Here is a 20,774-nt window from a genome sequence, read left to right as displayed (position 1 = left end):
AGCAAATGGACAATGACACTCCAGTCTAAGGGAACTACCTCTTCTCATGGGGCACTCAGTATGCCCTGTTGTGATTTATGCTTACATCCAAGGAAAAGGAGATACTGTGTAACTTTTACTAGGAGATGTAAAGAAACATCTGTTCACTCTAGGTACCTATACAGACAGGAGAAAAAAAAGATTCCAGTCAATTCTAACTTAATGATGCAATGAACTTGTTGTGCTTCCTTACAGAGGTATGGATGAAAAGTTACTTATATGAACAGCAATGACTCAGAAACCGATGCACAAAAAAAAAAAGTCCACCACCACCACCCCCTCCCCCCAGAATGAGCACTGATTGGGGAAAGCATCATCCCTCCAATTCCCTGCCCAAATTGCTGGCAAGCTGGCTGGCAGACAGTTCCTCTGCCCAGCAATTGCTAACTGTTTATATAACCTTGGGAAGGGCTTTAGGAAGCTTGTGACCTTCAGAAACTTCAGCTTTATTTACTTCTAGAGACTTGTAGGTTTCTTTTACTTCCTGAGCCTTACAGAGTCTACCTCCATGAAAGGAAGTTTCTGTTTGGAGGAAATAACTGCATGGCAGAGGCTCAAGGAGGAAAACAGTTGGCTGGAAAAAGCCTAACTGGTCAGCAGCTAGACCAGGTCTGACGTCAGCTGTGAGGTCTGTGTTCTCTCTGTAGGGTATCTTTCCAGGACTAGAGCCATTACCTTTGGCAGCAAAGGGTGTCTTCTCCCGCAAGCCTTCCAACTTTATCTGGTTAACTCTCCAAACGGATCCAGTGTTAGAGGTCCTCACACTGAAACTCTCCCCACAACAAACCATGAGGCTGACCTGGTTCCATTCTCTCCTCTTCCTCTCATTTCCTCAGAGGAGTTTCCCCCTTCATTGCTTGCTCCCTGTTAGAAATATGTTTGAGGTAGTGTGAGACCAAGACAGGAAAAATAAACTGCACGTTAAGAGTTATTTTCAGTTAAGACTAAGTTCCTGTTTGACCTAGCTACACCAGATACGCTTGATCACACGTGGGTGGGAGGTAACATGGGCAGGAATCATTTCAGGATATATGCTTACCCTCGACTGGACATAATGGGAAATAGGGTGGCTCTGTGGGCTTGCCTTTTCAAGCCCCTACAAAACATGACTTGTGACCATTTCCTGGGAAGCCAGGAGCAGTCCTGGCCAAAGTCCATCTTCCTGGCCAGTATTTACTTAAAGCTTGCTTCAAATTTGGTTTAAGATTATGGTAGTGGCCTCATTCTCAACCGGTGGGATTAACAGTAGCAAGAAAGAGATCACTACTCCAGTTGAAGTGTCTGTACAAGGCAAATTTTACTCGTGATCAAGAGGAGCACTAGGAAGTGTAAACACACTGGGGGTGGGGGCGCACTTGGTTTTTATTCTAACTGAGGTGGTGCCTGTGTCTTTTCTTCTTTGGCTGGGGTCTGACCTCACAAGCTTATTCAATTGGCTAGTCCGAAAAGAATTGGTTTATAAACTGGGCAGAGGTGGTGCAGGCCTTTAACCCCAGCACTCCAGGGCAGAGGCAGGTGGATCTCTGAGTTCAAGGCCAGCCTAGCATACAGAGTGAGTTCCAGGACAGCCAGGGCTACACAGAGAAACCTGTCTCAAAAAAACAAACAAACAAAAAAGAATCAGCTTACAGGAAATGGAGGAGGAAGGTGAAATGGGTCACTGGTCCACTGAAAAAAGGTCACTGCTTCAGGCCATCAAATTCCTAGAATAGAGCCATGGGCCTTTGTGTAAAAGTTTTCCTGGGTAGAGAGAGTGGGGAAATAATTTTTTTAAACAAATTCCTTGTCCTAAACACGTTTCATAGTATTTGATAGAAAAGACCCTATTTGATATTGTTTACATGCCAGCCCCAAATGATGTGGCCTCAAATTCAACCTCTTTCTAGATGATCGGCCAGCCTCCCCTCTAAGGACCTTCCTGTTTCCCACTTCCTGGTGGCTTTCCTTGCCTCCTAACTTCTGGCAGAGAGGTCTCTCGTCTCCTTAATGCCTTCCTCACCTCAACCCCGGACTTCCAGTCCACTCCTCAACTTCCCACCCAGTACCCAGACTCCCACAGTCTGCAGGACTCCAGTTACCCGGCCCCGCCCCAATGTCTCGGCTGAAGCCCCGCCCACGCCTCCCATTGGTCAGCCCCCAGCGCTTCTCCCCGCCCCGCCCCGCGTGTGGCACGTGGTCTGCCCCCCACCGCGCGTGCGTGCGCCCAGTCGCCCAGTCGTGCTCCGCTGAGCCGCGTCCCTAGGTCTCCTGACTGGAGGCCGAGATGGGCCCCGCAGGCGGCCACCACCGGCCCGAGAGGCCTCGCCTGATCTACGTGACCCGCTTCGCCTCGCACCGGCCGGGCGTGTGGCCCTTGAGGGGCCCCCGAGGTCTCCGCCATCAAGGCCCGGAGCTCGGGGCCTGCTTGGCGGTGGAGCGGGCCGCCGTGGAGAGCCGGCCCCCGGGAGGAGAGCTGCCCACCGGCTCCCACGCCCGGGTCGCCGCCACCCCGGGCTCCACCTCCTTCCAGCTGCGGAGGTCGAGGGCGTCGAGAGCACCGAGGGGCCTGGAGCACGCGGCGGCAGCAGGTGGAGGGCTCCTCCTGTCAGAGGGCTGAGTGGGCGGCGGCGGCCGCCATCTTGTGAACGCGGCCTTCAGTCAGGCCTCGCGCCAGCCTTCCTTTGCGTCTGTCTGTCATCCCCCACGTCAGCCTTCCTGTTAGCCTTCCTGTTAGCCTTCCTTCCAGTCTTCCTGTCATCCCTTATGTCGGTCTTCCTGTTAGCCTTCATGTCAGCTTTCTGTCAGACTTCCTGTTAGCCCTTATGTCAGCCTTCCTGTCAGCCCTTATGTCAGCCTTCATGTCAGCTTTCTGTCAGACTTCCTGTCAGCCCTTATGTCAGCCTTCCTGTCAGCTTTCCTGTCAGCCCTCACTCAGCATTCCAGTCAATAGGCAGCTAGGCTCAGCCCTCCTGTCAGTCTCTGTTGGAACCATAAACTAGGAAAACTTACTTCCCTCTAACTTACCTAATGGGTGTCCTGAAAAGAGGCTGCAGGACATTTAAGATAACCCAGAGACCTAAGAGAAGTTCTTGGATGTAGCTACTTCAGTCCCTCAGAGATATGGGAGTTTGGCATGCTTGTTGGTTATTCTCACTGATTACATGAGCTGGAGAGATGGCTCAATGGGTTAGGAGCACTGGCTACTCTTCCAGATGACCCAGGTTTGGTCCCTAGCACCCAAATGGCAACTTAAAACTAACTCTAGTTTCAGGGGATCTGACGCCTTCTTCTGGCCTCTTCAGGCAACAGGCACCTAAGTGGTGCACAAGCAAAACAACCAAACACACACAATTAAAAAAAAAATAAATTGATAACTACTTGATTGTATACACACACACATACACACACACACACACACACACACACACACACATGCACACATAGAATAGACATCTTGGAAGATGAATCATTCTATTAAAACATAAAAGATCGGGCGATGGTGGCGCATGCTTTTAATCCCAGCACTTGGGAGGCAGAGGCAGGTGGATCTCTGTGAGTTCAAGGCCAGCCTGGTCTACAGAGTGAGTTCCAGGAAAGGCGCAAAGCTACACAGAGAAACCCTGTTTCAAAAAACAAAAACAAAACAAAAAACATAAAAGATGTAGTTCTATTTGCTCAATCTACTTTTGAACCTTTCAGGAATGTTTTAAATAATTTTTAAAAATGTATTCACATGGTGCCCACACTTTTAATTTCAGCATTAAGGAGGCCAAGACAGGTGGATCTCTGAGTTGGAAGCCAGCCTGGTCTACATAGAGAGTTTCAGGACAGCCAGGGATACACAAAGAAACCCTGTCTCAAAACAAACAAAATTATTCATTATAGATTTTGCATAAATCTAGATAAATTTATTCCCTGTTATTTAATTGTTCCTATTGTAAGTGGGGTTCCTTACTACATAATGCATTAGAAATGTATGCAAAGCCTATCATTTAAAATATTTAGCAAGGATTAGTTTATGTCTGTTCTGAAGAGGTTTGCATAATTACATACTTCATACTTCACAGCCAAGGTATAGAACATTGCAGTCATCTCAAAAAGCTCATCTCCTTTGAGGGCATGGCCTTCACCTATACTTGGGTTGTTTTGTTTGTTTGTTTAGTTTTTGCTTTTTTGGGAGGTGGGTGGGTTTTTTGTTTGTTTGTTTAGTTGGTTTGGTTTTTGGTTTTCAAGACAGGGTTTCTCTGTTTCTCCTGGCTGTCCTGGAACTTGCTTTGTAGACCAGGCTAGCCTCGAACTCACAGAGATCTGCCTGCCTCTGCCTCCTGAGCAATGGGATTAAAAGCATTTGTCATCATGTCCAACTCACCTACACTTTTAAACGTAACTTTATTGAGATTTTATTAATAATCCACCCATTTATGGTACCCAAGTCAGTGGTTCTTACATAGGCACAGAGTTGTGGATTCATCATTAGCATCCATTTTAGCATACTTGGTACACCACAGAGAAACTCTGTACCCCTTAGCAGGCATCATATCCCATCACCATTGCTTCCACTACCCACTAAGTGGAAGTACTAATCTACATGGTCTCCATAGATTTACTTACTTTGGACATATCTAAATGGAATCTTTATATGTGGGCTTTTCTGACTGACTTCTTTTCCTTAGGCCTATTCAGTTTTGCATGTTAATTTTAGATCCTACTAATTCACTGGCCACTTTTTTTTATTATTATAGTTAGTTCCAGCACTGATTCTCATATATTTTCCAGTATATATTATTTTTTAATTTATTTTTGGAGACAGAATCCCACTATATATCTCTAGATGGCCTGGAACTCTCTATGTATACCACACTGGCCTTGAACTCACAGAGATCTACCTGCCTCTGCCTCCCAAGTGCTGAGATTAAAGATGTGCACCACCATGTCCAGCTGGTATATGTCATTTGTAAGTGGAGATAATCTTATTTCTCTTTTATTCATTTTTATGTCTACTGTATTTTTTGTCTAATTATACTGGCTAATACATCTAACTAGTGCAGGGTGAATAGTTGTAAAGATAATGGACACCTTACCTTATTCTTATTCTTAGGAGAAATGTCTCTAGTGTTTCTACATTAAATAAAGTACTGGTTTTAAGGCTAAGACTATATATTTAGAGTATGAAAAATTATATCTACTTTTATTATCTTCAGTAATTTTTATTTATTATAAATAGGCTTTAAATTTTGTCAAAGGCTTACTATGATCTATGGAGATAATAATGTTTTTCCTTAGAATTAGTAATATGTAGTATGATATATATATAAATAGGTTTCCAAATATTGAACTAATCTTACAGTGTTGAAATAAATTTCACTTGCTTGTGTTGTATTATTTTTTTAATATACTAGCAGGTGCTAATAATAAGTTGCCTAGAATTCTTTATTGACATTCATCAAATATAGTGACCTGTATTTTTTTTGTACTTCTCTACTTGATTTAGATATCGGAGTTATATTTACTTCATACAAATAATTGGGAATCTTTCCTTCCTTTTTTATGTTCTAGAATAGTTTATGGAACATTGGAACTACATAGTCTTGATAAAATTCTGCAAAACCATCCGAGCCTCAGGTTGTGTGGGATAATTTCTTAATAATTTCCTCTATGCCGTGGACATTGGCTTGTTTGTAGTTTCTGACTCTGAGACCTCAATGTTTGGTAACATGTATTTCCTTAAGCAATTACATACTTCATCTAAGTTTCCACATGTGTTTCCACTGAGGTCTGCAAACTAATGTGTTTTAAAGTTCACCCAGCCTTAATGGTCATTCCTCCCTCAGTAATTTTTTTCTGGTTTCTGTCTCTAGGCATGTACTTTCTCCTTTGTACTGATGACATTAGTATCTTGTTTATTTTTAAAGCAAGATTTTGACTTATTACTTAAGCATTTTTTTCTTGTTTCTTCCTCATTAATACCAACTTCTTAACCTTTCTTTTTTGTGCTTTCTTCTTCTCATACTAAAAATTGGGTATTTTTATTTTTTAATAATTTCAAAATATATTTCAACTTTTTCCTATATGTTGAACATACCCCCTATCCCTTACCCAGTTCCCTTCTTTCAACCCTTTTATTCCCCTAGACAATTTACTTATTTTCATTTAATCTATATACACATAATTTTATGTGACTGTATAAAATCTAAGAATGACAAGTGAGAAAGAGAGTGCCATACTTATCTTTCTGAGACTAGACCTAATTTCTTAATATGATTATGTCCAGTTGATTCCATTTCCCTAAAAACAGTATAACTTCATTCTTCTTTATGGATAAAAAAAAATCTATTGTTGGACATAAAGGTTCTTTCCATAACGTAGCTGTTATGAATACTTTTGTATAAATGTTGATGTTCAAATGTCTCCATGATATGTTGACCTGTGTCTTTTGGATAAATACTCAAGAGCTGGGCTATAATTATAGATCTGTTTTTTTTTTTTAATTTTTTGAGAAACCTCCATACTTATTTCTATAGAATTTGCACTGGTTTACATTTCCATCAAATGTTTATAAGGATCAGGATCCCTTTGTCTACATCTGTGCCAGAATTTATTATTGTTTTCCTCTTAATTTTTTAAAAATTTATTCATCCATCCTTCCATCTTTTTATTGCATGTGTGTGCATTAGGAAACAACTTGCCAGAGCCGGTTCTCTCCTTCCATGTGGGCATCAGGGATCAAACTCAGTTTGTCAGGCTTGGTGGCAAGGAGTCTTTACCTTCTGAACCACCCTGCCAACCCTGTTGCTTTCTTAATGATTGACATTCAGACTAGGGTAAAATGTAGTATCAATGTGATTTTCATTGGAATTTCTCAAATGGCTGGTGAGGTTAAGAGGTTTTTCGTATGTTTATTGATGATTTCTATGTCCTCCTTTCTGAACTGTATGTGTCATTTCTATATCCTCCTTTCATTATTTCATTGTTTTTGGTTGGGTTGCTTTCTTATTGGTCAGGTTTTCAGTCATGTGACTTACCTGTATGTTGATAGCATCAGGGTTATTCTTTTTTTTTTGTTCAGACTGCTTTGCCTCTCCTGGATACTTTATGCTTTCAAATGAGTTTTAATATTGCTGTTTTCTACTTCTATGAAGAATATCGTTGGAATTTTTATCAGGATTGTGTTGAATATGTAGATTGAAAATCAGGCATTTCATTTACTTTTTAAAATCAGGAAGTATTTAATATGGTTTTAACCACTTTTAGTACCACCCACACATCTCAACATGTAATATTGCCACTGTTGATTTTTAAAATGTTCTATAATTTCATTCTAATTATTCATGTCACACTGATACTGCTTAACATATTTTAAAGGTTTTAAATCCTGTAACCTTCCTATTCTTTTGGTTTTGTTAGTGCTTTCTAGTTTTATTGCATTGTGACCAGAGAATGGTGTTGCCAGTGTCTCCACTGTCTTACATGTTACTGGTGTTTCCTTGTAACTCAGTTTATGACCTTTCCCTTCCCTTCTTTCAGAAACCATACCAGGATGACTTTCCTCCAGAATCCTGCTTTTCCCTTTCACCTGAGTCTGTCTCATCTAACTGCTTGCTTGGTACATTGTGTGGGATTTGGACCTTTAGATTACATATTTAAATACCTTCCTTGCACTTCATGTTCTGATCTGCCTTGTTATTTATTTAGTTAGTATTTTCAGATACAGAATGGATTTAATTTGGCTTTGTAGCTGATAAGAGGCTGGAAGAGTGCTTCAAGGCAGTGGTAGTAGTCCAGTAGAAATTGGAAGGCTAGAATTAAAGCTGTAGAGGTAAAGGGGCAGAACTGATAACTGATTGGAAGGGAGAAGGAAGAGTTGAGGCTGTGGCTGACATATCTGCACTGGGCCACTGTGTGAATAGCAAAGCTATTAACTTCCATGACCTCCTTGCTGAGCTTATAAAACCAGGAATGCATTTAAGGGGAGGGTACCCTGAGCTAAGCCAAAGAGTATAAAGTACTTAGGTTTACTTAGTCTTGGTTATATTTGATTAAATTATCATCATCATCATAAAATGTCTATGGGAAATAAAAATGAATTATTCATCCATTTAACAACATTTAGCATCTACTGTGTTGTAAACATTAGGTCAAATGCTAATGGCAAGAGGGATCAGGTGACTATTCTGTACTCCAAGGACTCCCATGTGAATAATTGGTATATAAGCCAGTAGGTGTAAGTGCTATAAGAAGGAGACCTGATAAGGACTTTGATAGTCAAGTTCAGGGACAGAAAGAGGGACAAGACAGGAAATCAAGAAGGCAAAATTGGATAAATTTCTGGTGGGATTATCAAGAGCTTTGACTTTGAAGTCAGACGATCATGGTTCTGTTAATTACTGGAAATATAATATTGCCCATTTTAGTTATCCAGTCTGATTCTTAAATTCATCACCTTTCAAGTGTGGATAATAGTTTCCGACTCAAGGGGTGGATGGGAAGATGAAATGAAGCAGCACAGACGAGTACCTAATGTGGTGTTTGGCGTGGAATAGGCACCCAGTAAATGTTGGCACAGTGAGCCCAGATGGCTTGAAGGAACAAGAATGACAAACAAAATTACTAAACGTTTACTGAATAAATGAAAAACAAGTTTTTGATTAAATCGTAGAGTGATTTTCATTTCTATAGCCCCTAAAGATGTTTAATTGGTGGGATGATGTCACCCTTGTGAAAGTCAGGCTGGTAAGCCAACCTCAGATGTGCTGGTGTTTAGAAAGCCAAGGGACAAGCAGCAGGCAAAGCTGACATTTCAGGCAGGACTAATAGATCAGGCTGGTTCCCTCTCACTGTATTTTGGAGATAGTCATATGTTATAAATAATTAAAGATGAAGAATACTATTGTGGAGGTGTACAGATGAATACTTTGGAAATGGTAAATGATCTGGGGATAACAGAGTCAAGGAAAGTATCATGATAGAGAAAGCTATTTGAGATTTTCACATGCGACTTAGAGATGGGCAAGTTACAGGTAGAGAAATGTGTTAGCAGATTGTTGAGGAAGGATGATGATTGCCAGTGACCAGGAAAGAGCTACAAGTACAGCATGCTAGGGTCAGAGCATGGACAGCGAGAACCAGAGGAAGATCGGAAGTGTGAGCCGGGAGTAAATCCATGATGTAGCATACACTGGTGCCTGGTCACAGGACAGGAAGAAATGGAAGAAAAGTTTTTCTTGTGCACATGTGTTATACTTCTTGCTGTATTTTTAGACAGATTTCATGGCCCCTCTCTTACCTTAAGAGTGTAGGTATAGACTAGATAAGACTTACAAGTAGAAAACAGTGGGAACGATGAAAACATACCACCCTGAAAGCTGTGGTGCTCAGAGGGGAAGATAAACATGAGCAGAGCTTGTCAACTTGACTTTTTATGCCATATCTGCATGTGTGTGCTAGGTTACTTAGTGTATTTATTTCAATAGGTAATTTTCTCCTCTTAGCTAAATTTCATTAGAACATTACTCGTATGTGTTTGCTAAGAAGAGAAAATAATTACAAGCTAATAATGGCAAAACAATATTGTTCAATTGTAGTAAATAGGTTTCCAGCTAGAAGGTGTCTGTGTCATACAGGAAAAGTAGCAAGTCTTGAAGATCTCTAAATGACGTGTGGACAAACTCAGACTTCCTCCATTACTGGAAGATTGGAAGAGTTGGCAAGGGAAGAGTTTCTCACAATGTGACTTAATTAAGTTCCTTCATCCCATGTCTGTGTCCCACTCAGAGTCAGTGACATGTGCCTCACAAATTAGTAAATGCCATTTGGGAACACATTTTAGTTCATTCATCAAATGTAATGTATTATGTACCTAGTATCTACAAAATAGAAACTAGATTGCCAGAGAGGAAAATACACTTCTCGGGGAAACTGTGAAGTTCTGTGACAGCCCAGCATGGTTTGTAAGATCCAAGAATGTTCCCTGGAAATCTAACTGTTGAATGTCTACAGGAAAGCCAGGTAGAGAGGGTAGTGTGTCAGGAATGAAGTGGGGAGAGTTAAGGTAGGTGTACTAAAGGCAAAGGGGAATCAGAAAAGTCTCCAGGGAGCATGTGCTTATTGTTGTTTTCAATAAGTGGTATCACCTAGTGATCAGAAATATAACACCAGTGTAAATATACCCCAAAGAGCTTCTGAGACATTATTATGGCCCCTGTTTTCAGATAGTGCTTTTTAAAATATGTACTTACTTTAATATCTTTTCTTTTCTAAAAAAAAAAAAAGGTTTAAACAAGAAAAATGCAGCTAAAGAGTTTGATTTCCCCATTCCACTGAATGAGGCCTCCAAAATAATGAAGGAAAGGAAAAAGGTATGTTGCTATAAAGGAAAATTAACAATGTTTAAATTTTAGACCTTCCTCTGTGAGTATAGCATACAAAAGTTTCCAGGACATTGAAAGTAATTCCATCTCCTGAAAACTTAATTTTCTGAAATGAGGAAATAGGAGAAACTTGGCAAAATGGAGCTGAGCGTGGAAGTATTTATTAACTATGAAGAATAGTTCTGGTATATGAAGGTATAAAATGCATTTTAATCAAAATATAACGTGCAAGGGGATCCTTCTCAAAGCATAACCTATGTTCCATAGAGTATTACTAACTGCTATATATAAATCAGTATAGGAAGAAAATCCGCAGACTTCATAGGAAAGAATCCATCTACACTGGTGTCATATTGCTCTTTCCAAGGCAAAGAACCTGTGTGACCATTTAGCCAGAAAGATGACAAAGATGAACTTTATTGCTAAACCCTTTGCACCACTGGTTGCCAGTTGTCATGGTAACTTGGGCATTTTGAGAATATTTCAGATAAGTGGCTGTGCTTATCTATGATTGCCATTTTACTTTAAAGAAATTATTAATTGAGCATGACACATAAATTCATGCTTGCTTGGTGTGTAGCCCATGCACGGTCTAAGGCAGTGCTCAAGGCGACTAGCCCTTGTACCAAAGGTATCTGAAGTAAGTAGCGGTCTTCTGCTACACTGAGACCTGCTTCATTCCAGAGCCGATTCTCTCTGGGTAAGGAGAAGAGAACATGGCCAGGGCTTGCCTCTAAACATTGTGTGCCGTGCACTGGGATAAGTGATTTACATACACGCCCTTCATCCTGTTGTTCAGTATGTGAAGATGTTTCTAGATGACATTTAAATGCTTGTCAAATGTAAAACTGCTAAATAGGAAAAAAAGTCTAATGTAGCTATTTGATTTTTATAGGTCTTTTTTCTATTCCAGTATATTCATAATTTCTAGTAACTTTGTCTGGCTGTCTCCTAGGAGAACTAGTTAATTCTTACCTAGAATGAAATACATTATAAACAAATCTCTGACCAGTGTAAACAGAGGAATAGAATTCAGTATTTTTAGTACCTTTTGAAAATTGAATGTGCTAAGTGGTTAGCAAGACTTTGCAGACATTTTTTCCTTTGAAAGGCAGGAGAGCTCACTTAAGCACTGCAGGAAGGGGCTCAAGACAACTGAGAAAGAAGGGGTCAGACCGGTTAGTGACCACTGGGGACACTGATGGGCTAGTTCCTCAGTGCCTGACTTGACACTAATGATGTTGACTGACGTGCAGCCCAGCAGAGTCACTCTCAGTTACCTCCATCCAGAGGCATTGCACTTTTGTGCCCAGTGTTCCTTGACTAGCTTTATCTTTTTAAGGTCTTAGTGTGGAAAAAAGTACGCAAAGTCATTTCCAGAATGATTGCAGAAAATGAAAAATACAGACACAGACTCAAGTGTCAAAATTTATCCGGTGAAGTAAGTCAACACATTTTAAATTTTATTTTAAAAATGAAGTTATGTAAGCATTGTAGCTTACCTTGGATTGCATTGGATTTCCTAACTGCCAATATTAAAGTGTAGGAACATCTAAAAGCATAAAGCCATACTCAGGCAGGGAATGCAGAATAGACCTTGAGTATATATGTACAGAAGGCAAGCATTGGCTGGAATTTTCTGAGCAAAGAACACACATGTCCATTAAATGTATATTTAAATATCAGTCTTTGAACACAAGTTACAGAACACCATGTTGGTGAAGAACATGTTAACTCTAATATAAAACTATACATTCTATCTACTTCTTGTCATTTCCTTCCCATGGATGCTGCATGCCAGTGTAACTCATTTAACAGTCTGCCCTTGGCACAGTCTCATTCCTGGAAAACAACTCATGAATTGAATCTTGACCTAAGTCTGCACCAGCATTTAATAACTGATATTGTGGTAAAATACTGAAAAGCTGTAGGTTTTCAGACTGGCAATGTGGCTCAGCAGGTAAAGGTGCTTGCCAATAAACCTGATGACCTGAGGTCAATCCTCAAGAACCACATGGTGGAAGGCAAAAAGCAACACAAGTGGTCTTCTGACCTCCCCAACATGTGTGTGTGCACGTGCGTGCACACACACACACACACACACACACACACACACACACACAGAGTAAATAAATGATTTTGAAATGTTTCAAAAATGATTTTGAAAGTTTCAAAAAGGAAGTTCTTGGCTTTCAAAATATTAACTGGAACAAAATTAGCATAACTAATAATGAATTGATAAATTGAAATGGTTTTCATTTCTTCACATATAGAATATGTCCTGTCAAGTGCTTGAGGTCTCAGTACTTAATGATAACTTTTGAGTCATTAAACTTACAGTACTTAATTTGTGAATAATGTCTTAATTTTGTAAGTAATATAGTTGTAGAATGCTGCACTAATAGCACATTGCTCGCAGTGGCAGCATGCAAACCATGTCCAGTCTCACAGCAGTCCAGTTCACTCTTGGTGTCCAGTAAGAATGGGGTTGTGTTGGGAGGCAGCAGGAGGGAGGAACATAGTCAAAGTGTCTCAAAGAAAAAGGTGTTTGAACAGCAATATGCAGAGAAACTGGGCAGTGTTCTACTCACTGAGGACCCTTGGACTTGGCAGGGTCTTTTGAACCTCAGCTTTCTATGAATCCAAAATCATCTGGTAAAAGTGATATGCTAACTTAATATGCTAGGCTTTCCAAAATAATATAGACAAAAGGTGTCTTTGACATTTGTTATTTTACCTTAAGTTTTGAACTATATTACAACTGTTTATAAAGCTAATATGCTGCAAAAGTGTAATGTAATTTTTATCTCTTAATATATATTTGCTGACAAAAGTAAGTGTTATAGGCCAACTCGAACTAATCTTATGTTGTTTCTAGATTCGAGTTAATACAAGATGAATGTGAATCTTCCTGTCTTCTCTGGTGAGAATCCGCTGAGATGGCTGATGAGATCTCTCCCTCCCTTTGTATCCTGCTTTCTCTAACCTTTGGCATAGTGTATTGTTGCTTCTAACCTGCTTTCTTCCTTAACCCAGTGTTTGGCACATAGCACACCTTGTTAAATATTGTTTGACATTTAAATTTTCACTTAGGCCCCATCTCTGTTATGCCTTTGAAACTACTCTCTCCATGAGCTCATCTCCATGATATATGTGTGTGTATGTATATATACATGCATATGTATACACACATGCATATATATACACACATATGTGTGTGTGTGGTTTTTCTTCTTATATATGTCTCTGCTCCGCTTTCTTTTCTATCTCTTGGAATGTGTTGTCATATGTCATATGACCTCACCACTCCTCTCTTAGTTTGCTACAGTCATGTCACGATTCTCATTCTGTCCCTCTGACTGCATTTTCATTCATTTTTAAGTTACTGTTCTAGGAGTAATTACTCATCCTGTCATCTCTTCACACATTCACTTCCAAACAACTCACTGTTTTTTATAGCCTTAGCAACTATTTCTATCCTCCCCATGACCTCTGATAGTTTCAGCTATTCCATAGGTACTTACACAGTCTACAGTCTACATGAGCATATAGTCTCCCCTTGCTTTTTATTTTTAGTTGCCTGGTTTCCAACCACATGGCTTCAATTCACACACAGGAGGAATCTTCATCCAGTTTTCTGAGTCTTAATTGAAAGGCAATCAGACTTTATAAGAAGCTATGAGAAGATAAGGCCAGAGCAGTGTAAAGAAAGTGCATTTTAGACCAGAACATGGGCTGAGACAGTGTCCATGAGAGGATGGGTTTCTTCATTTCTCTTACAAAGCTATTACAAAATGGAAATATGCAAAATTCTTATGAATGTAAGGTCGGTACAATAATTTGAAGTTTTATTTCTTCCCTAGCTACAACTTAATCACTTCATGAGATTCCAACAACCTTGGAATGTGGTTGTGTGTTCTTCAAGTGACTAGTAAATCTTCCTGCTTCCATCTGGGCAAATGGCCTAGGCATTGCATGCATGTGAGAGCCATAGTTTCCCTGCATACAGACTCATCCAACTTCTTTGGACAGTGCTAAGTAAAGTTTCACGTTGCTTCATCCCTCAATGAAGTTTCAAATGTTAGTTCATACAACTTAAATATATGACCAAATGGAGCATGTTTATAAATTTGACTGCATGACATTTTGTGGAGAGTGTGGACAAAGCTTTTCAGTGTAGTTCAACCTTATGCTTATGTTTGTGTGACCTGTCAGCTCTTCATGGAAACACAGCCTGTTTTGTCAGATCTGTGAGTGTTTATTCATGGCACTGTACAGGTGTCATGCTGGATAGTGTCCCGCTGTTCTAAAAGAGTGCAGGTCTAAAGACTTTCGTGGAAATGAATGTTCTAAATGTTGTATTATTGTTTAATAAATTCTGGTGAAATATATCGAATCTATTTTGTTGAACATAATATAAATACAATGTGAAATTTCTTCTGAAATACCAATGAATACAAGGTGTGATATCATGACTTGTTCAGTGTTTCAGATTCTATCAGGGTGATGACCGCTTCAATAAAGCCTGAGACTACAAGTTTCTAGCGTGGGGACATACCTACTGAGCTGTGGAGATAAGATTTTCACATTTCCTCCCTTCTCTCCCTCTTGTCTTAATCATTCTTTCCTCTGGTATCTGTTGCTGGTTCTTCTTTTTCTTTGTTTAAATCAAAGAAGTTTTATTTTAGCCCAGTAGTCTGTCCTTATGGCACTGCATCCCGAGAAATGCATCACAGATGATTCTGCCATCATGGAGTACACTCACACAAAGCTAAGTGGCTTGAGTCATCACTGAACATGGCATGCTACTGCAGTAAGGATTTCCATAAATGCAGGATTTATGAGCCTGCTGCCTGTGCAATGGGAATACTGCTTTAAACTGAAAACTTCCTTATCAGTAAAAGTAATATGCATTAGTGATGAAAACAGAGTATGTTGACTAGATAAAGCAGTGACATTTATTATCAAATATCACAGACCTTTGTGTGTTTCTGGGAATCAAATGCAGCACTCTGCCACTTAGCATATCTGCAGCCCTGTGCTATCCTTCTGTGTGACTGGTGGTAAAGCAGGCTTGCCCAGCACCACCACAAATAGATGAGCAATGCTTTGTGGTAGATAGCCTTGGTATCCCTGATGTATACATTGAACAAAGTGTTGTAATATGACCTGTGATTCTATTTGCAACATCTGTTTTATGTTCTCCAGCGATGTTCCATGCCCAAGTATACAGTGTGGGGAGTGGAAAGAGGAGATCTAATGGTTTCAGTGAAAACTCTGGCAGTTGAAGAATAGAGAAGAAACATTCCCCCAAATAAGTAATCAGCCAGCCGTTTATCCTGGGCCACCCAAATGATTTAAAGCATGTCTTCAGTCATGGGGGAAAAAAATAACAGAATTTTTCAGCATAGGAACTAATTAAAGATCAGGATATTTTCATGTCTAATGTAACCTGAAAAAAAGTTTAGCATTTGGGGAAAGTCTGAAGTCTTAGAAAACAGTGGTAGAATGATTTGAGATTGGAAAGTAGAGCACTGGGAGAGGAGGGAAGCTACTCTAGAAGAGCCTTTTACTCCAGGAAGGATATGAGGCTGGAGCGCTACTGCAGGGTTAAGAAAGTTCCCAACTTGGATACTAACTATTAGAGCTGTGGAAATATGCTTTTCACAGTCCCTCCCGAAGGGACACAATGGCTGATGGCTGCATTGTAAAGCAACCACCTGCGAGGTCCTTCCTAACAAGCTATTCCTATCTGTCAGTGATTAGACATCACAAAGACATCGAGACAGACACCCTTCAGGGAGCTGGACCTCAAAGACTGCCCACTTCCTTTGCTGAAGAAACTCTTATAACTGAACCAGAGAATGTCTAACACTTTCTCTATTCACCTTTCTTCCCTTCCCTCTCTTCTCTATCAATACTAGTCATCCATGGTGATATAATGGTTGGAGGTGCACAATTCAACCATATATACTAGTGCATGGTATAGATATGCATGGTGTGTGGTGCCAGGTCTGCTTTGCCAAGTCTAGGCCCCAGTTGGGAAAATCTGAGTCTGTAGAACGCGTGATGATGTCATTATGGCATAGACTCCTCTGCACTCTCAGCGTCTGCGTAAGTGATCCACTTTTGACTTGTGCTAGAAGCAACCATGTTTCCAATCCTGCCCAGATCAAGAAAACTAAAAACTTTGACTTTTGTATATAAGACAAAAAATAGACTAATATCTTAGTTTCTTTTCTGTTGTCATGAAGTATGATAACAAACAGGTAGACATCAGCTGAGAGTTGTACATTCTGGAGCAGTACCTGAAAGTTTTACAAAGTTTTATATACTGATCCATAGGCAACAGGCAGAATGACAGAAAGATAGACAGACAGACTGGGCCTGGTGTGGGCTTTTGAAACCTCAAAGCCCTCACCCAGCAACCCTCCTCCTCCAATAAGAACACCTACTCCAAGACCACACCTCCTAATCTTTTTCAAACAGTTCATCAACTGGGGACTAATAAGCATGCAAATGTATGAGCCTATGGGGGCTTTTCTCATTCAATCCACCATATTCCACTCTCTAGCACCTGTAGACATTTAGCCATATCCTAATGTAAAATGCACTAAGTCCAACTTCATGTCTCCATAGTCTTTCAGTTTTAAGACCGAAAGTTCAGCTAGGCAGCAGTGGTGCATGCTTTTAAACCCAGCACTCAGGAGGCAGAGGCCGGAGAATCTCTGAGTTCAAGGCCAGCCTGGTCTACAGAGTGAGATCCAGGGCAAGCACCAAAATTACAAAGAGAAACCCTGTCTCGAAAAACCAAAAAAGAAAAAAGACTGAAAGTCCAAAATCTCTTTTGAGACTCAAGGCAATCTCTTTAACTGTAACACCCTGTAAAATCAAAAAGCAGATCCCAGACTTCCAACATATAATGGCACCAGAAATACATTACCATTCCAAAAAGGAGGAAAGGAAGCATAGTGAGGAAATCTGGGCCAAAGCAAGACTGAAACTCCAAATTCTGCATCTATGTCTTAACTTCAAGACATTCTTTAGATTTCCAATTCCTTTGAGTTGTGTTGACTGCAACACACTTCTGTCTCTTGGGCTGGTTCCACCTCCTGTTAGCAGCTCTCCTGGGAAGTTATCCCACAACTCTGACATCTCCAACTTGGGCTTTTCAATGCAACCCAGACTACAGCTTCACTCAGTGGCCTCTCCAGGCCTCCATGCAGTGACTCTCCCTGCCAAAAGCCTGGCCTCAGCCGCTTCCCTTAGTAGCAGAGGAAGATACCACAACACCTTTACTTCTTCTGCATCCTTTACTCTAAAGCCAGACCATATGACCAAAGCTGCCAAGTTCTTCTGCTTGCTGGAGCTGAAACTTAGCCCCCTAGTTCAATTACATTTGTATCAACTTTCTGTCCAATTACATTTGTATCAGCTTTATGTCATTGATGGTTCCCTTCACTGCTAATCCTTCCCTGACAGCTCTTCAGCTGGGGACTAAGCATGCAATATGAGCCTATGGGGACCATTCTTGTTCAAACCAGTATAACTAGGAAAGATACAAGCAAGAAAAGAGTCTAGAAACAGGACAATTTCCAGTTGTCTTTCCACCTCATGAATGTGTGATGACACATAGTCACAGCTGTACCCTCTAGGGAGATAGTCTGGCTGGAAACTATATCTTTAATTTCCAGAGCACACTTAGGACCGTTAAGGACAATATTTCCAAGCTCACAGAAACAATATTGTTTTAAAAATTACAAGTGAAAGCAACCCATATCATACAGGATATACAGATATCATTTGTTCCTGGTGCTGAAGGCCACCTGGCAATATCAAGCAATGTTCAAAAAAGTTGTCATTCTGTGGTTCACCCAGACCAATGTCAGTCCACCATTTATTTATTTATTTATTCATTCATTCATTCATTCATTCATTTATTTATTTTATGTTTTTGTTGGGGTTTTTTTGGTGGGGGGGGGGTGTCTTTTGCCTGTATGTATGTCTTTTGCACCACATGTGTGCCTGCTGCCTAAGGAGGCCAAAAGAGTTACAGGTGGTTATGAACCAACCTGTGGGAGCTGTGAATTGAACCTGGGTCCTCTGCAACTTCTTGGGGCTCTTTCCTAAGTTTTGAAAATTGTTCTCTTTCTTCCTTTCACATTAAGCCTTTTCCCATTTGAACCATGTGGCTTGAGTGAGGTTGCCACTGTCCTATAAACATCATTTCCTTTGTTGGAAGTCAGCCCTGACTCTTGAGACCATCAGAGTCCTTCCTCAGCACCAAAGAAATCAAGTCTCTAATGAAGAAGTTTTTTTTATTAATTTACTCTTTGAAATTTTCATACATGACTATAATAAATTCTGGTCACTTTCATCCCTCCATTATCCATCCCCTCTCTGTGTCTTGCCTATGAACACTTTACTGATTACCTGGGTCAGTAATATATATATATAGTGACCACAGCAGGTCATTATAAAGCCTAGATGAGCTAAAACATGGAAAGTGCTTCTAACAATACATGCAAGTACAAAATATTCGCTCTTGTTACTACTAAATGAAAAAGCCTAACTATGTAGCACAGGGTGGCCTCAAATTTGCAAGTGCTGGTATTAGCCAGAAGAGAAACCCTTCCTGCTTATGTTGATTTCCCATGTATTTTGTCCCATCAGAGGAGCACTAACATGGCATTCACATCTACTACTCATTTAATTCCTTTGTACATCTAGGTTCCTTTCATCACCAATATTCATTTATTACAGTGTCACTTTTGAAACACTATTACCTCATCACTGAACTGCATTAAGTTTGAGTTTATTGTATAATGTAATAATTTTATTAATTTAAAATTTGTTTTCATCTTCCTGATTTCTTGAGGTTTTGTTGCAATTACTGTTCTCTTTTTAATCTCTTGCAACAAATACCTCTTTTATTTTTGCTTCTTTTACACTTGAAAGAAGTAATGATATTACTTCAATTCTGAATATTGCTACCTTTACATAATCATTTTCGAGATGTTTTAAAGTTGGTTATTTGTTTCTATGTTTAGTAAAATGATTTGGCTTTCTTTTCATTACTAAATTATTAAATTTTATTGTTACTATAATGTATATAATTTGCAAGTAGAACTGTCTATATATTTTCTGCTTCATGAAATATATTAATTTTTGTAGCCTCACATATAAGTTATTCCTATTGGTATTCTCTGAACATGAGGCAAAGTCATATCTGCTATAGACTTATATACAAATATTGAATCATGTCTCTTACTTACATTATTTAAAGCTGTGTCCCTGTCAATGTTATGTGCTTGACCTGTCAGGAATGAGTGAAGCACATTCCACCAGCACTCACCACTGCTCTGAAAGCCCCTGCACTGAGGCTATGACGTCGACATGTGGTTTCCCAGTGTCCTGTCTTCTCAAGGGCTTTGTTTTTATGGATGAAAAAACGACCAAGTTGTCTTATTTACTATGTTTTGGTTTTAACTCTGCTTTATCTGAAGTTACCCTTATTTCCATGTTTTTGTGTTTGTTCTTTTCAACCTTTTACAAACTTTAAAAAAAATTTTTTTAATTTATTTTTATTTATAGGTATGTGTATCTTTCTGCCATATGTGTGTGGGTCCCTCAGAGAGGGCATTGAATTTCTTGGAGCTGTAATTATAGATAGTTGTGAGCTACCCAACAGTGCTGGGAACCGAACTCAGGTCCTCTGGAAGAGCAGCCAGTGTTCTTTACTGCTGGACCATCTCTAGCCCAGACTTTGTTTCTTGACTACATCATAAGGAATCTTTTTTTCTTTTTTGATTTTTTCAAGACAGGTTTTCTCTGTGTAGCATTGGCTGTCCTGGATCTCACTCTGTAGACCAGGCTGGCCTGGAACTCACAGAGATGTGCCTGCCTCTGCCTCCTGAGTGCTGAGGCTAAAGGCGTGCACCGCCACTGCCCTGCTAGGAATCTTTTGAATAGAATGACATTCCTAAAGTAACTCCTGTGAACGTGTGTTGTCTGGTACTTGTCACAATTTCTCTGGTTTTTATAATTTTTCATTCTCCTCGTTGCTTTCTATATAAACTATTCTCCAAAAATACAGAATGAACATATAATTTTTGAATTATGTCTTCAGTTAGCTTCGTCCAAAGCTCTTGGACTGACATTCGTCTTCCAGCCTCGAGAGTGGAAGAAATGTGTTGGTCTCCTCCCATGAGCATCTCAGCACTCAGCACTCCCCGATTCCCCTAGCTTTCCTGCTGTGTCACCTGTTGGCCAGCTTCACCTCAGAAATCAAACCCCACTCTTATTTTCACTGATGCTTGTTTCCATGGTTTAGGTCCAATTCCTCACACTCTTGTCAGAATTGGAAGCAGGAAGAAAAGTGAATCTAAT

At 40.0% G+C, this 20,774-nt stretch overlaps 1 protein-coding gene across 1 annotated transcript in view; it reads left to right on the top strand.

Moving 5' to 3' along the window:
* The first annotated feature begins 2,302 nt into the window (after positions 1-2,302).
* The window catches only part of C8H5orf47 (chromosome 8 C5orf47 homolog), a 34,192-nt gene continuing 15,720 nt past the window's right edge, over positions 2,303-20,774 (top strand). The window contains exons 1-3 of the mRNA XM_036195195.1: positions 2,303-2,606; positions 10,288-10,373; positions 11,728-11,826. Coding sequence (XP_036051088.1) covers positions 2,303-2,606; positions 10,288-10,373; positions 11,728-11,826 — 489 coding nt within the window. The remainder of the gene's footprint in view (positions 2,607-10,287; positions 10,374-11,727; positions 11,827-20,774) is intronic.

This window comes from Onychomys torridus, chromosome 8, assembly GCF_903995425.1.
Source record: "Onychomys torridus chromosome 8, mOncTor1.1, whole genome shotgun sequence".
Lineage (NCBI taxonomy): Eukaryota > Metazoa > Chordata > Mammalia > Rodentia > Cricetidae > Onychomys > Onychomys torridus.
The sequence above is the reverse complement of the archived record's forward strand: the minus strand, read 5'-3'. Positions and strand labels throughout refer to the sequence as shown.